Here is a 15,178-nt window from a genome sequence, read left to right as displayed (position 1 = left end):
ATTTTAAAGAACTGCTACCGTAACTGATACTATTAAATACATCCCTAGTAATTAAGCTATGATTTCCGCTAATGTGTTTCCTGGCTGTTAAATTGTTCTACAGGTTTTGGCTGACGGCTTGAGGACTGGTGTAACTGAATGGCTCGAACCTCTGGAAACAAAATCTGCTGTTGAAGTTGTGCAAGAATTTCTGAATGGTGTTTATTTTCATAAACTGTTCTTGTTTGTTGCTTGCTTTTAATTGAGTACATTTGCTTACGGTATTTAAATAACAGTTGTCTCGTGGCTTTATATAGCTTTGAGTTAGAATACATTAAAGCTCTGATCTGATCTAGTTGGAGGGGACAGCTTTGGTTCTGAAGTATCAAAGACAGATGTTATTATTAAAATTATAAAATTTAGTTTGGCCAAGCCTGGAAGCACAGGCTTGTAATCCTAGCTAGTTGAGAGGCTGAGGCAGAATTGTTAGCCAGAGCTACAGAGGGAGTTCAGTGCCAAGTAGACAACTCAGTGAGACTCGTCACAAAATAAACACAGGAGTCTAAAGGGCTGGGCGTGTAGCTCATAGTAGAGCACTTGCCAACTGCACCTGGGTCTGATCAGCCTTCAGGACTGCAAAGACAGAGACCGTTTACATGGGAATTCACGTAGCATAAGTGGGTTTGAGATTGTAGGAGAAGAGTGATCAAACAGTGTCTGAGGGTCTTCCACGTGCCTATCATTTCCTGCTTGAAGGATAGTTACCATAGTGGTAGTTTACTAAAGTCCTGCTATTCCCATTTGCTACTTGAAAACAGGATTTGGATGGAAATAATATGGAGAGCAGAAAAATAAAATAAAATTAATGAGCTTTTTCTACTTTCTAGACTTAAATAAACTAGATGAATTTGATGATTCTACAAAAAAAGACACACAAAAAGAGGTAAGCAGTTACTATCAGTTAGAAACTTAACCTGTGGGCTGGCGAGAGGTCTCAGTGGTTAAGAGCACTGGGTGCTCTTCTAGAAGACCCAAGTTCAATTACCAGCACCCACACAGCAGCTCACAACTACCTATAACTCCAGTTCTAGGGGATCTGACACCCTCACACAGACTTACATACAGGCAAAATACCAATGAACATAAAGTAAGAATTAAATAAATCATTAAAAATTGTTTAAAAAAAAAAAAGAAACTTACCCTGCTTTTGAAATTTTACCTTTTGTTTTGTAGCCTCTCAGATCTCCTTCCATTCTGTATTTGTTTTTGTTATTCAGCTGCAGAGAGTAGAAACAGTTATGTTAACAACACACTGTAGAGAGTATTGCTATAGTATATGAATACAACATAAAACGCTGTCATTATTCTGAAAAGGAAATGGAGACAAAACAAGATAATAAATGTTTCCATGTGGAAAGAAAACCGAGAGCTTGCTTCTAAGCAGTAGAGTTTGGCTGTTGTTTGGCGTTTTGGTTTTTGTTTTGAGCTGGGGTTTTGCTGTGTACCTCAGGCCAGCTTCCAACTCCTTTCACTTGTGCTTCGGCCTCCTGAGTGCTGGCCTTCCTTCATGAGGATGCACTGCCAGCGTGTCTGCTCGGGACTATAGACTTCAAACAGTTCAGGACCATTACAGTGTGTCTATTCCAGTGTGTCTCCTTGTTAGTAAAGGAAGTTGTGTGGATAATAACATATCATTCTTTGTATGTGTTCACGTCTTCACAGCTCTCAAAATAGTGTTTAAAGCTTCAGCTACTTCACTTTAATTAAACTGGTTTGCTTCTTTTTCAGACAGTGAACCATGATGCAGCTGCAGTTGACAGATCTGTGCTTATCACAGTGCGAGAGGATCTTGATTTTGCTGAACAGCTTTGGTGCAAAATGAGCAGCAGTACGTATCCATCATAATTTAAGTGGGCTTTTATTTGTTTGGTTAAGGTTCTTTTTTTTTTTAAATTTTATGTATATTGGTGTTTTTTGTGTATACTACGTGAGATCAGCCTGCTTATACAGGCCAGAAGGCAGCTTCAGATCCCCTGGAACTAGTTATAGATGGTTGTGAGCCACCATGTAGGTGCTGGGATTGAAGCCCAGCACTGTGGAGGCAGAGACAGTTGTATCTCTGAGTTTGAGGCCAGACTGGGCTACATAGTGAGTTCCAGGACAGCCATTCACAGGGAAACCCTGTCTCAGAAACAACAACAACAAAAAGATTTGTGTCACCATACCCAGCTTCTCTTGCCTTTTAAAATATAAAAACTTGCTGGGTGGTGGTGGCGCACACCTTTAGTCCCAGCATTGGGAGGCAGAGGCAAGCAGATCTCTGTGAGTTTGAGGCCCAGCCTGGGATACAGAGCGAGTTCCAGGACAGGCTCCAAAGCTACACAGAGAAACCCTGTCTCGAAAAACCAAATATATATATATAAACTTGCTGGCTAATGGTAGTGCACACCTTTATTCTCAGCACTTGAGAAGCAGAGGTGGGCAGACCTGTGAATTCGAGACCAGCCTGGTCTACAGAGCGAGTTCCAGGACAACCAGAGCTGTTACATAAAGAAACCCTGTCTTGAAACCGTTCCCCAAAAATAAAACAAAATGTAAAACTTAACTATGTTTACATGAATCAAAACATACCTGAATAAAATTTAAAAAAAAAAAAAATGTTCCTACCAAATGTTATTTGCAATCTGAGCTTTTTGTTTTTTTCCTTCTCAATTTTAAATTCCCCCTTTCACTACTAAAGTGCAGATTTTTGCTTGTGTTATATGTGTCATTAAAATGACACTTATGATCAGTAGAGATGTGGAAATGATTTCTGTGTGACTTGATTTTCAAGGTGTGGTTTCATATCAAGACTTGGTGAAGTGTTTCACGTTGATCCTGCAGAGTTTGCAGCGTGGTGATATACAGCCTTGGGTAGGTTGAATGGTATAACTAGAATGTTTTTCTCGGTGCCATATACAAACCAAATCAAACCAAACAAAAAGAGCATGTTTGATTAAACTCTGATCAGTCTGAGTTGAACTCCAACTCTGCTACTTTCTAGCTGTATGAACTTGGGCTCTTATTTCTCTGACCCTCACTGCCCTCATCTGCAGTGTGAGGGTGGATCTACCTGCATCATAGTGTTATGTAGGGGGGATTGATCTAATGTATACACAGTACCTAGTGCCTGGCACATAGAAGCAGCTGATTACTGTTAACTGTTCTGGGAATGAATGTTTTCATAAGCCACTGATGAGACAGACTTACAAACTAGGATGTTCTTTTTCACAACGGTTTTGATGATGACTTGAGATTCTCTAAATGTAATAGGACATTTGAACAACTAATACTTGTGTTAGATCTACCCTGCACTCATGCACAAAAATATATACCAAGGCTGTGTGTGGTAACACATTCCTGTAATCCCAGCATTTGGGAAGCAGAGGCAGGATGATCACACATGGAGGTCAGCTTGGGCTGTCATGAGACCCTGTCTCAAAAACAAAACAAAAAAGTAGATTTTTGTCCATCAGAATACTTAAATAGTTTTGTTTCTAGCTGCCCAAAACAGTAAATATGTACATTTCCCTTGCCGATGAGATTACTAAGTAGCAATACTGTGGCCACATAATGTTATATGTAACAGTTGCTAAAACAGGGTTGACAGCAAAGGATGCAAAATACACTTAACTGTATAAAATGTAAATTTTGAAAAAGACAAAATCTAGGCCGGGTGGTGGTGGTGGTGGCAGCGATCGCCTTTAATCCCAGCACTCGGGAGGCAGAAGCAGGCGGATCTCTGTGAGTTCAAGGCCAGCCTGGTCTACCGAGTGAGTTCCAGGACAGGCTCCAAAGCTACACAGAGAAACCCTGTCTGGAAAAAACAAAAGAAAAAGACAAAATCTGAAACCAGATGGGCTAAATTCTTAGTAACAGCCACCTGCGGGAGAAGCCTTACAAATGACTGTGCTCTCTGCACTTGAACTTTCTGTCACTGTGTGAATTTTCTAAAGTGTGGTTGTGTTACTTTTACACTGAACAAAAAGCAAAGGAAAGGGTGAGAAATAGCTTACTGGGAACCATTTTAAATAATGTAGCTACCAGTTCATCATGATAAAAGTGAGAATAAAAATTCTGTGTGAGGCCCTTAAGTTTGATCCCCAGCACTAGAACAGTCACCTGCTTTGCGTGTTGTAAAGACAAACACACAGAACAAGCACAAGAGCTCGCAGGCGGGCAGTAGCCGCTGTGGGTGTTTACACGTGACCTGTTGAAACGAGTTTCTGTGTTTGTGGTGTTGAGAAGCATGAGCCTGCTGCGTGCAGTGGGTGCAAACCAAAGGAAACTAGAATGTAAAGAGATCGAACGAGAAGAGGAAAGCTGACGCAGAGACCAAACAGTAGGAGCAAGGTGACGTTCTAAAACTTGTTTAACATTTGGTGCCTAAGTTAAGTCTGAGTTGATAGCTCTTTATAATTTGTAAATTATCAGTTGGATGTCAATTAATTATAAATTATCATGTTGGGTGTCACAGTTGAAAAGTAACTTGTCATGTGTAGACTGTGAAGAGCAGAATTCATGTTCCTTCAAGAGTCTACTTGCATTGAGTGAAGTATAGAAGTTTAGTTCTGAAATCACTTGTAAGCTTCAAGGACCAACTCTGACTTCTGGATAATTAAGCTTATCATTTTAGGCCTTCCTTAGCTGCTTTGGATTTTCAGCACACAAGGGAAGTAGGAATAGCTTTTCTTTTTCTTCTTTTTTTTTTTTTTTTTGTTTGTTTGTTTTAAAGATTTATTTATTTATTATGTATACAATGTTCTGTCTGCATGTGTGCCTGCAGGCCAGAAGAGGGCACCAGATCTCAGTATAGATAGTTGTGAGCCACCATGTGGTTGCTGGGAATTGAACTCAGGACCTCTGGAAGAGCAGTCGGTGCTCTTTACCTCTGAACCATCTCTCCAGCCCCCTTCTTTTTCTTCTTGGTTTTGACAAAGTTAGAGTATCAACCTGACTAGTAGCTGAGGATGATGACCTTGAACTTCTGGTACACCTGCCTCTACCCTCCGAGTGCCGCCCCTTCCTGTTCATAAGGTGCTGAGGATGGAACCCAGAGCTTTGGGCATACTAGGCAAGCACCCTAAAGCCACATCTCCACCAGGAATGGCGTCTTAGAAACTCAGGTCAGTGCCTTTAATTCCAGCACTCGGGAGGCAGAGGCAGGCGGATCTCTGTGAGTTCAAGGCCAGCCTGGTCTACAGAGTGAGTTCCAGGATAGGCTCTAAAAGCTACACAGAGAAACCCTGTCTTGAAAAACCATTAAAAAAAAAAAAAAAAAAAAGAAAAAGAAAGAAAGAAACTCAGATTAACTTGAGGGCTTTTAGTAAAACAATTTATAGTGTTAGGAGGCTAAAAATGTAAAATTATAATTTTGAGCTCCTAGTCTTCTTTTGCTTGTTTCATTTATTTACACTTAGATTTAAGAACTGATCAACTTTTTTCTATTTCTAGTTGCACAGTGGGAGTAACAGTTTACTAAGTAAGCTCATTCATCAGTCCTACCATGGAGCCATGGACAGTGTCCCTCTCTCTGGAACTACTCCACTTCAGATGCTTTTGGAAATTGGTTTGGACAAACTAAAGAAAGATTATATCAGCTTTTTCGTCAGTGAGTCCTTTTTCCAACTTGAAAACCTGTCAATTGCCACCCATAAAAACTCTCAGATTTGTACCTTCCTAGTCATTGTAGGTCTGGCTTTGCCCTGTTGGCTGTGAGACAAGCATTTGTCTTCTGAGCCTATTTCCCACATGATAAATATAATAGGTTAAAGAGAGCTATAGTGTTCACTTTTTGCTTTTAGGTGTGTGGTTTTTGTTTGTCTGTGTTTTTTTTTTTTGTTTGTTTTTTTTTGTGTGTGTGTGTGTGATATATTTTTTATTTTACAATACCATTCAGTTCTTGTGTTTTGTTTTTTAATGTGTACTTGTGGCGGTATGAGTTCTCCCTTCCACCATGTAGATCCCGGGATCAGATGGGAACATTTGGTGGCAGGTACCTTTACCTCTGGAGCCATCTTATTGTCCCTAGTTCAAAGATTTTTTCACTACTTAACACTTGATACTTTATTTATTAGGGGCAAGCTATGATCAGTTTTAGAATAAGTATTAGTATGTATTTATGATGTAATTGAGGAACTATTTAATTTAATCACCTCTTTAATATATGAACTGTGAAACTTTTTCTTAGGTTCCTTTTTTTTTTAATTTTTAAAATTTTATTGGAAAATACCTAAAGCTTATTTATATGTTTTTCTTGATAGGTCAGGAACTTGCGTCTTTGAATCATTTGGTAAGTTTCTTTCTCTTATGTTGTCATTCTGCACACAGTGTTAAGTGTCGGGAGTGTGCCAGCCTCTGTCCTAGGTCCTAGGAAGATCAGGAAGCCAACTGATGTCAGTTATTACTAGTTCCTAAAGTACAGTTCAAAGTAGCTCATTCTGTTACAAGGAGAAATTCCTTTTCTCCTTGTATTTATGCAACTGACATGTAGTTTTCTTTTGTTGAAGCCAAGGTTCTGATGGTTAGGGAAGCCAGTATACCTATGAAGGAGTATTTATGTCCTTTTTTTTTTTTTTTTTTAAATTTTATTTATTATGTATACACACACCAGAAGAGGGCACCATATCCCATTATAGATGGTTGTGAGTCTTCATGTGGTTGCTGGGAATTGAACTCAGGACTTCTAGAAAAGCAGCCAGTGCTCTTAACCTCTGAGCCATCTCTCCAGCCCGTATTTATGTCCTTTTGACTCATTTGTTTTACATTTTTTTGGGGGTGGGGTTTTCGAGGCAGGGTTTCTCTGTGTAGTTTTGGTGCCTATCCTGGAACTCACTTTGTAGACCAGGCTGGCCTCGAACTCACAGAGATCTGCCTGGCTCTGCCTCGCGAGTGCTGGGATTAAAGGTGTGGGCCACCACCGCCAGGCTTGTTTTACATTTTAAGGATTATTTGCTAAAGAAGTTAGGACATTCCAGCTGGGCACACACCTTTAATCTCAGCACTCTGGAAGCAGAGGCAGGTGAATTTGAGTTTGAGGCCAGCCTGTCTACAGAGAGAGTTCCAGGACAGCCAGTGCTATACAGTGAAGTCCTGTCTCAAGAAACAAAAAAACAACAACAAAAAAAAAAGGTATGGCATTCGTTAGTGTATTGGCTAAGGACCAGTTTCAGGTCTTATAGGTTGCTGTCAGCATTAATCATGCAGCCTTCCCCGAAGCATGACAGTTTATTCTTTCAGAGTGAGAGTGAGTGGAAGAGCATCTCCTGTGCCTCTCAGTCTTCTAAATAGCTAGTCTGGGCAGATTTTATAAGGACCTGGTGATAATCTCCCTTTGATTAACAAATAGTCTATTAGTGACCTAGTTATTGCATTAAAACCACATCAGGTTTGCAAGTTCTAGGCTTTGTCAAGGGGAAGGAATTATACAGAGTGTACAATTCAGGAGACTAGTCTTGAAGGGTATTGTCAAAGTCTGCTTATCATTTCCACTATGGATTATTAGTTTGGGTCTCAGAAATAGGACTGCAAAGATGGACATTTTATGGTTCTGGCTTAGCTTGCCAAATTTCTTCTGCAAAAGCTGTGCCGGTGTACTAGTAATATGTCCTAGAGGGGGTTGTCACTTGGTTAGTTTCTCAAACTTCGGTTCACCAGGTATGGAGAGATTGAAGAGTGGTCTGTCTTATTAGTACTTCATGCCCCCCCCCCTCCCCCCAGTAATGTGTCCCCTTAGTGACGCAGCCCTGGGATTAGCGGCTATGGGAGACTGTGTACCATTGTTTGCCTATGTCCTTCTTAGTAAACACCTGAGTTCATTTGTTTGGTTTTGGTTTTTCAAGACAGGGTTTCTCTGTGTAACAGCTCTGGATATCCTGGAGCTCGCATTGTAGATGAGGCTGGCCTGGAACTCAGAGATCCACCTGCCTCGGCTTCCTAAGTACTAGGATTAAAAGCATGAGCCACCACCACCCAGTGTGAAGACCTAAGTTTAAAGGGTAGTCATGAAAAATGGTGAATTCTGTGTCGTTGCCTCTCCTCCCAACCCTGGTATCAAGCATCCAGATTTAGAGGTAGAGGGAATGGCCATTTCTTCCCAGAGCTTCTGCTTAGACTTTGCCTCTTACTCTCTTTATACTTCTTTCTTTCCAGGAATACTTCATTTCTCCGTCAGTAGCTACACAGGAACAGGTTTATCGTGTTCAGAAACTCCACCATATTCTAGAAATACTAGCCATCTGTATGCTTTTCATTAAACCTCAGCATGAACTTCTCTTTGCTTTAACACAGTAAGTGTTTTTTTCTTTTTGCTTTGAGGCATTGTCTCATTTGTAGCCCAGGATGGCCTCAATCTCAATGTAATTCTCCTTGCCTCAGTTTCCCAAGTGCTGGGATTACAGGTGAGCCACCACAGCAGTTTACAGTGAGTATTGCTCTGTTGTTTGCTTACTTAAAATCTATCCTCTCCTAATGCCGTCTTCTAACAAGTGCAGTTAAGAGTTAAGAGCACTGGCTGCTCTCACAGATAACCAGGTTCTGTTCCCAGCACCCACATGGAAGCTCACAAACCGTCTCCAGCTCCAGTTCTAGCGGGATCTGACACCCTCTTCTGTTCTCCTTAGGCTCCTGCTTGCATGTGGTATGGTACACATAGATACTCTCAGGCACACACATATATACATAAAATAAGTCTTGGTCTTTTTTGTTGTTTTGCTTTTTTTAATAGTCACAGTTTTTATTACTAGTTAGACTAGAACCTATTTGCCTTGTCTTTACTATAGTGCCGCTTTAGGTCAACATTATATGAAGGAACGGCTTTGGATTGAAAATACTCAGAATTGACTTTTTCTCACCCCTGGCTTCATTAGGAAGTTTCCTCTCAATGAATCGTATTTCTTCTGTAAAAAGGATATACTAATTCATTTGACTGCTGAAGGATTAAATGGTGTATCCTATATATAGTATCTGATCCATCTGATACTTAGTAAATACTGTTGTATTCTAATTTTAGAAAACAAGTTCTATGCTCCTGTAAATTTGGATCAGACTAAGCCAACCGTCTGTGATGGCTGAAGGAGATCCCCAGGCCTGTCAATAGTATGGCTGTACTTAGAGCTGATCAGTTTGACTACAGGCAGTTTAGAACAACCCTTGTATGTGAAGATGCTAGGTCTTACTGGGAATTGGAGAATCATTTATCTTTTCCCAATATCTTTAAAGATTTATTTATTGATATGCATGTGAGTGTATGTGCTATGTACACTCCTGTGCATGGGCACAGAGGCCAGAAAAGGGCCTCTGGTGTTCTTCTCTATCATTCTCCATGCATTCCCTTTTTGACTTATTTTTTAAAAAATTTTTGGCTGGGTATGATGACACATGCTTTTAATCTTAGCTTTCAGGAGGCAGAGGCAACTGATCTCTGAGTTCTAAGTTCTACATAGGCAAGTTCAAGGCTAGGCAGGACTACATAGTGAGACCCTGTCTAAAAAAAATTTTTTTTTTTTTATTTATTTAGTGTATATACACATGCATGCCAAGGCGTTTATGTGGCAGTTATAAGGACAATCTGTCTGACCATGTGAGTCCTGCAGTGTGAGCTCAGGTTGTCAGATTTGCAGCAAACACCTTTACCAATGGAATCATCTCACTGCCCCCCACCACCCACTTCTTCTTTCTGAAGCAAAGTCTCCCCACAACCTGAGGCTTGCATTTTCTCACATAGGCCGGAAGCCAGCAAGCCCCAACAATCCTCCTCCCTGTGCCTCCCAGCTGAGTTGGCATTGCAGACATGTATGGAATGTCCAGCTTGTTACATGGGTTCTGGGATCTGAACTCTGGGCCTCATATTCCATGGCAAACCCTTTTAACTGGTAAGCCATCTCTCCAAATCACATTATCCAAATTTAGAATTTGCATCAGTTATGAAGGTGTAAAGAGGAATGCTACAAGCCAAAAAAATATACAAAGTAGGATTTCAACTGATTATGACAAGGCTAATATCTGGAAGAAGCCAAGGGCCTTCCAGAGGTCAAGCTGAGGCTCAAGGAGCCTTGGTGATGTTGGCTTTTGATTATCAGCTGTTTCCTGCTATGAGTTTCTTGTGTGCTATTGTAGTTTTTCCATCATTGGGCACCATTTCCCCTCTACTAAAGGAATATTTAGATAACTTTCTGTGCTGACAGCTATACACAGCCGGAACCTCAGTTCAAGCCTCCCTGTAATTATCATCATTGGCAGCATCCGGCCAGGTCCATCCCCAGATGGAGGAAAGTACCTTATCAGAGATACCTCTCTACTCTCTAAGAACAGACTTAAGCGTCCAGACTACCCATTTGAGAAGGCCTGGCGGATGTGCCAATTAAGCTTAACTTCCTCCTTTTCCAAATCTTACCTCTAGTTCCAGATCTCCCTTTAACTATCACCAGAGGCATCTAGCTATACACAGGTTGCCTAGCTACCTAGCACACTTTCCCCCACCCTGAAGAAAAAGGTCAGATAGCTTGAACAGATAGGAGATATGGGGAAAAAAGAAGGCAGTTTTATTTTCTCCCATTGATCTAGCAGCTTATAGATTCTTAACATGTTCTACCAATCACATTTAAGATTATAGTTGAGCACATAAGATCCCTCTTCTTAGCTATTACCTGAATTTAGCCTTTACTTAATTCATTTCCCCCTTAGTCACTTCCCTTTTGGGTTGTAAATGATAATTAACAACTACTGCCCCTCTGTGTGAGTCTTACCACCCTTCTGTTTGACCTGGAAGCCTGGCTTTGCACTGCCAAGGGATTACTGCTTGTAAGTGTATATATACTGGGACTCCCAGGGCACAGGAGGAAGAAGATTTGGAAGAATAAATGACTGGACTAAGAGCTCTGTGTGCTGAGATTCTATTTCCTGAAAATAGTCCTCATCATTCATAGTTCTCTCTCCTGAGCCCCTGGGATGTATAATATTAAGGCTGGCCCCTCTAATATTATATAAGAGAGGAAAGTTTGAAATCATTATTGCTTATCCAATCTGAAAGGTTTTTTCCATTGTTGAAGATTAGTACTATAGACATACTGGCGGTGTAGCACAGTGGTAGAGCATTTGCCTAACATGCATGAGGCCTTGGGTTGATTCCCTAACACTAGAGGCGAAGCGGGGGAGGAAGAGATGGAGAGATAAATGAAAAAAGAAAAGATCAACAGTATAAATGAATTAGTTTTTTAATTCCCTGGATTCTGGCCAGGAGAGTTGGTTCGGCAGGTGGTGCCAAGTCCGAGGACCTGGGTTCAGTCCCTGGGACCCACATAGTAGAAGGAGAAAACCAACACCTCAGAGTTGTTCTCTGATCTTTCTACAGATATACTTTGAAACGGTAGCATACACACATACACACACTATAAATAAATTTAATGGTTTAAACTCCCAGGATTCTGAACGCAATGGAGTCTATATTTGTCTCTCCTGTACTAATTTTTCTTTCAGATACTTCCTTCTTCCTATTTAAGTCTGTATTTGTGCTCAGTTGGGAACTGAACCTAGGACCTTACCTGTGAAAGGCAATCTCTCTACCACTTAGCTACATTCTTAGCCCAGTTGTTTTTGTATAAGAAATCTGTCTACTATAATTTTTTTAAGTGAATGAGATTTTCTTGAACATAAAACATAATCTAACTTTTATAAGCAGTGGGGGTGGGGGTTGTTTGTTACTATTATGGCTCTGAATTCATTCCTTCTGTTGATTTCTGGTTAGTGATACTCAGTAAAATGTTATTCTAGACTATAAAGCCTTTCTTTATTTTTCTGATTGCTCTTATTCCTTAAAGAGATTGCTTTATCTTTCTAGATCCTGCATAAAATACTACAAACAAAATCCTCTGGATGAGCAACATGTTTTTCAGTTGCCAGTCAGACCAGCTGCTGTAAAGAATCTGTATCAAAGGTGAGAAACTTCATAATGACATCGTACTTCATGGGCAGTTTGGTACCCAGTTTCCATGGGATTTTGTGACCCAGCATGGCTTAACCTCTGGACTTTAGTCTTTCCCTATTTCTTCTCCCAGACTTCGTGTCACTTAAGACTTCTGAGCCTCTAGTCTTTGCTCTGTCACCAAATCACGGGAGAAATAATAGAGGAAGGGGAAAAGCTGGGGATAAACAGGGACAGCAGGCCAAGGATGTAGCTGTGGGATTGAGAGAATTGTGGCTGTTCACTCTGACATGCTGGAAGTGCTCATCTCCCTGTCTTTTCCTTCCTCATAGCAGCTTCTTGAAGCTTCTGTCATACTAAAAATATGAACTGTCATGCTCAGTGATTAGTTGATTTTGAGATGGGGTCTTACTATGTTGCCTAGGCTGGCTTTAAACTTCGTTGACCTCTTTCAACTTCCAAAGTATTGGAATTACAGCCATGCACCACTATGTCCAGTTACTAATGGCCTCTTAATTTGCCAAATTAAATGGACATGTTATTGAAAGAATGTTTTGGCCTTTAATTCTAGCAGGTGCCTCATGAGTTCCAAGGCCAGCCTGGTCTACATAGCAAGGTCCACACCAGACAGAACTACAAATTGAGACAGTGCCTCAAAAAGGGTGGGCAAGGTAACGCACTTGGTGGAAGTTCCCAAGCCTTGTGACCTGAGTTCAACCTTGGAGCTCACATGGTTAAATGACTTCCACAAGTTGTCCTTTGACATCCACATGTATACTCTGCATGCATACTATGGCATACACACACCCATACATGGACACTCACACTTACACTAACTAAATAAATAATAAATAAATAAATGTTTAAAAAGGGATGGGTTTGGGAGATGACTCAGCTGGTAAGAAAATCACTCACTGCACAGCTCTTGATAACCTGAGTTTTTTGCTCTTTGGAACTCATGTAAAAGCCATTGTAATGGCCAGGCATGGTGGTGCACGCCTTTAATCCCAGCACTTGGGAGGCAGAGGCAGGTGGATCTCTGTGAGTTCAAGGCCAGCTTGGTCTACAAAGTGAGATCCAGGACAGGCAGACCTACAGAGAGAAACCTTGACTTGGGGGCAGGTGGGGCATTGTAGTGGCTTGCATCACGTAAGCATTGCATTAGATGGCAGAGAGAGACAGGAAAAACCACTGAGAACCCCAATACTCATTAGTGTACAGCAGAAATAATGAGAACTCTGTCTCAGAAACAGAAAACTGACTCTGTAAAAGTGGTCCTCTGACCTTCACATGTGCTGTGGAACATGCCTGTCTGCACTCACACACTAAATCTTTAAAAGTTTAAAAAATACTTATTTATTTATTTATTTATTTATCTATTTGGTTTTTTGAGGACAGAGTTTCTCTCTGTAGCCCTGGCTGTCGTGGAACTCGCTTGGTAGACCAGGCTGACCTCGAACTCACAGAGATCCACCTGCCTCTGCCTCCCAAGTGCTGGGATTAAAGATGTGTGTCATTACCACCCAGCTAAAATATGTATTATTATTATATGTGTTCATGTATGCTACATGTGGGAGCGTGCAGGCTGTGGCGTGTGTCAGAGGGCAGCTTTGTAGGGTCCATTCTCCTTTGACCTTTCCTATGGCTCTGGGGATCAGACTTAGGTCGCCAGCCTTCCATCACCTGGCAGCAAGCCCCTCTACTCACTGAGCCATCTAAATGGCCTCAAATGAATGTTAATTTTCATTACATTTATTTATTATTTACGTGTGTGTGTGTGTGTGTGTGTGTGTGTGTGTGTGTGTGTGTGTGTGTGTGTGTGTTGGGTCGGGTCCTGTAAGCTATGGGACACGTGGAAATCAGAGGACAACTCACAAGAGTCAGTTCTCCCCGTCCATCATGAAACTCAAGTTACCAGACCTGTAACTGCTGAACCATCTCTCCTACCATGATAATCTTTTTAAAATTTAATTCATTCATTAAAATTTTAAAAATTCTACCTTCTTTTGTAATACTTTTTTCTCCTCTTGTGTTTTATCTTTCAAATGGACATCATTAATCACCTAATGCCTAAACCACCCTCGGTTGACTCTTTTTCCTCACTTTGTCTTTTAAATAGTTACCAATCTTGAGTTAACCCTTACACACACACACACACACACACACACACACACACACACTGTTATTTCTTTGGAGGAAAATAGGGAGATAGAAGTAGGGTCTCACTGTAGCTCATGCTGGCCTTAAACTTGTGATTCTCCTGCCTCAGCCTCTCACGTGCTAGAATTACTGCATATAACACAACACTTGGCTTACACGGTGTTTCTCTATTACTGCTTTATATATATATAAAATATAACTTACTTCTATTTTGTGTTCATTAGTGTTTTGCCTGCATGTATACCTATGTGAGGGTGTCAGAAGCCCTGGAAAAGGAGTTAGAGACGGTTGTGAGCTGCCTTGTGGTGCTGGGAATTGAACCCCGGGTTCTCTGGAAGAGCAGCCAGTGCTCTTAACTGCTGAGCCATCTCTCCAGCTCCAGTCTATTACTGCCTTTTTAAAGATTTGTTTCTCTGCTGGGCAGTAGTGGTGCATGCCTTAAATCTCAGCACTAGAGAGGCAGAGATAGGCAGTTCTCTGAGTTCGAGACCAGCCTGATCTACAGATCGAGTTCCAGGACAGCCAGGGCTACATAGAGAAATCCTGTCTTGAAAAAAACAAATCATCAACAGCAACAACAAAATTGTTTTTCTTTGAAATGTGTATATGTTCTTGTCTGTCCCAGTCTCTTGACTGTACTTCTCCGGGGCTCGCATTATGTACTATTTATATCCCTCAGTGGTTGTCACAAAAGGATTTCCCTAAGTGACTAGAAGGGAGGAAGGTAATAGCTGTTAGTTGGTCACTGGTAGTTTATTTATTTTTGTTTTGTTTTGTTTTTTTCTTTAGTGAGAAGCCACAGAAATGGAGAGTGGAAATAAGCAGTAGTCAGAAGAAGGTGAAAACAGTGTGGCAGCTGAGTGAAAGCTCCCCTCTAGATCATTCCAGTTTTCACAAGCCTGGTAAAGATGACTGGTAGTCAGTTAAGTCTTTCTGGGAGGAATCATTGTACAGGTCTTTTCCTGAACTGTAGGTAGGAAACATACTTTAAAGGAAAATCTGACTGCCAGTGTGAGTCTAGTAATCACTAACAAGTGCTTGTCCTTATTATCCTGGATAAAAGAGCTTTACTGAGTGAGG

General features: G+C 41.0%; 2 protein-coding genes across 3 annotated transcripts in view; one reads left to right on the top strand and one right to left on the bottom strand.

Moving 5' to 3' along the window:
* Positions 1-15,178, bottom strand: part of Lctl (lactase like) — a 59,504-nt gene that overhangs the window by 16,893 nt on the left and 27,433 nt on the right. The window contains exon 10 of the transcript XR_013052787.1: positions 1,199-1,256. The gene's annotated coding sequence lies outside the window, so the exon portion shown is untranslated. The remainder of the gene's footprint in view (positions 1-1,198; positions 1,257-15,178) is intronic.
* Zwilch (zwilch kinetochore protein) overlaps positions 1-15,178 on the top strand; it is a 34,249-nt gene that overhangs the window by 16,471 nt on the left and 2,600 nt on the right. The window contains exons 9-17 of one of the 2 annotated variants that reach the window (XM_006971433.4): positions 104-197; positions 867-922; positions 1,768-1,867; positions 2,813-2,892; positions 5,473-5,629; positions 6,282-6,310; positions 8,170-8,306; positions 11,855-11,950; positions 14,888-15,000. In XM_006971433.4, coding sequence (XP_006971495.3) covers positions 104-197; positions 867-922; positions 1,768-1,867; positions 2,813-2,892; positions 5,473-5,629; positions 6,282-6,310; positions 8,170-8,306; positions 11,855-11,950; positions 14,888-15,000 — 862 coding nt within the window. The remainder of the gene's footprint in view (positions 1-103; positions 198-866; positions 923-1,767; positions 1,868-2,812; positions 2,893-5,472; positions 5,630-6,281; positions 6,311-8,169; positions 8,307-11,854; positions 11,951-14,887; positions 15,001-15,178) is intronic. The other variant, XR_006074172.2, reaches the window with a different exon arrangement.

The sequence above is a fragment of the Peromyscus maniculatus genome, chromosome 7 (assembly GCF_049852395.1).
Source record: "Peromyscus maniculatus bairdii isolate BWxNUB_F1_BW_parent chromosome 7, HU_Pman_BW_mat_3.1, whole genome shotgun sequence".
NCBI classification, from domain to species: Eukaryota; Metazoa; Chordata; class Mammalia; order Rodentia; family Cricetidae; genus Peromyscus; species Peromyscus maniculatus.
This window is presented reverse-complemented; position numbering and strand designations above follow the sequence as displayed.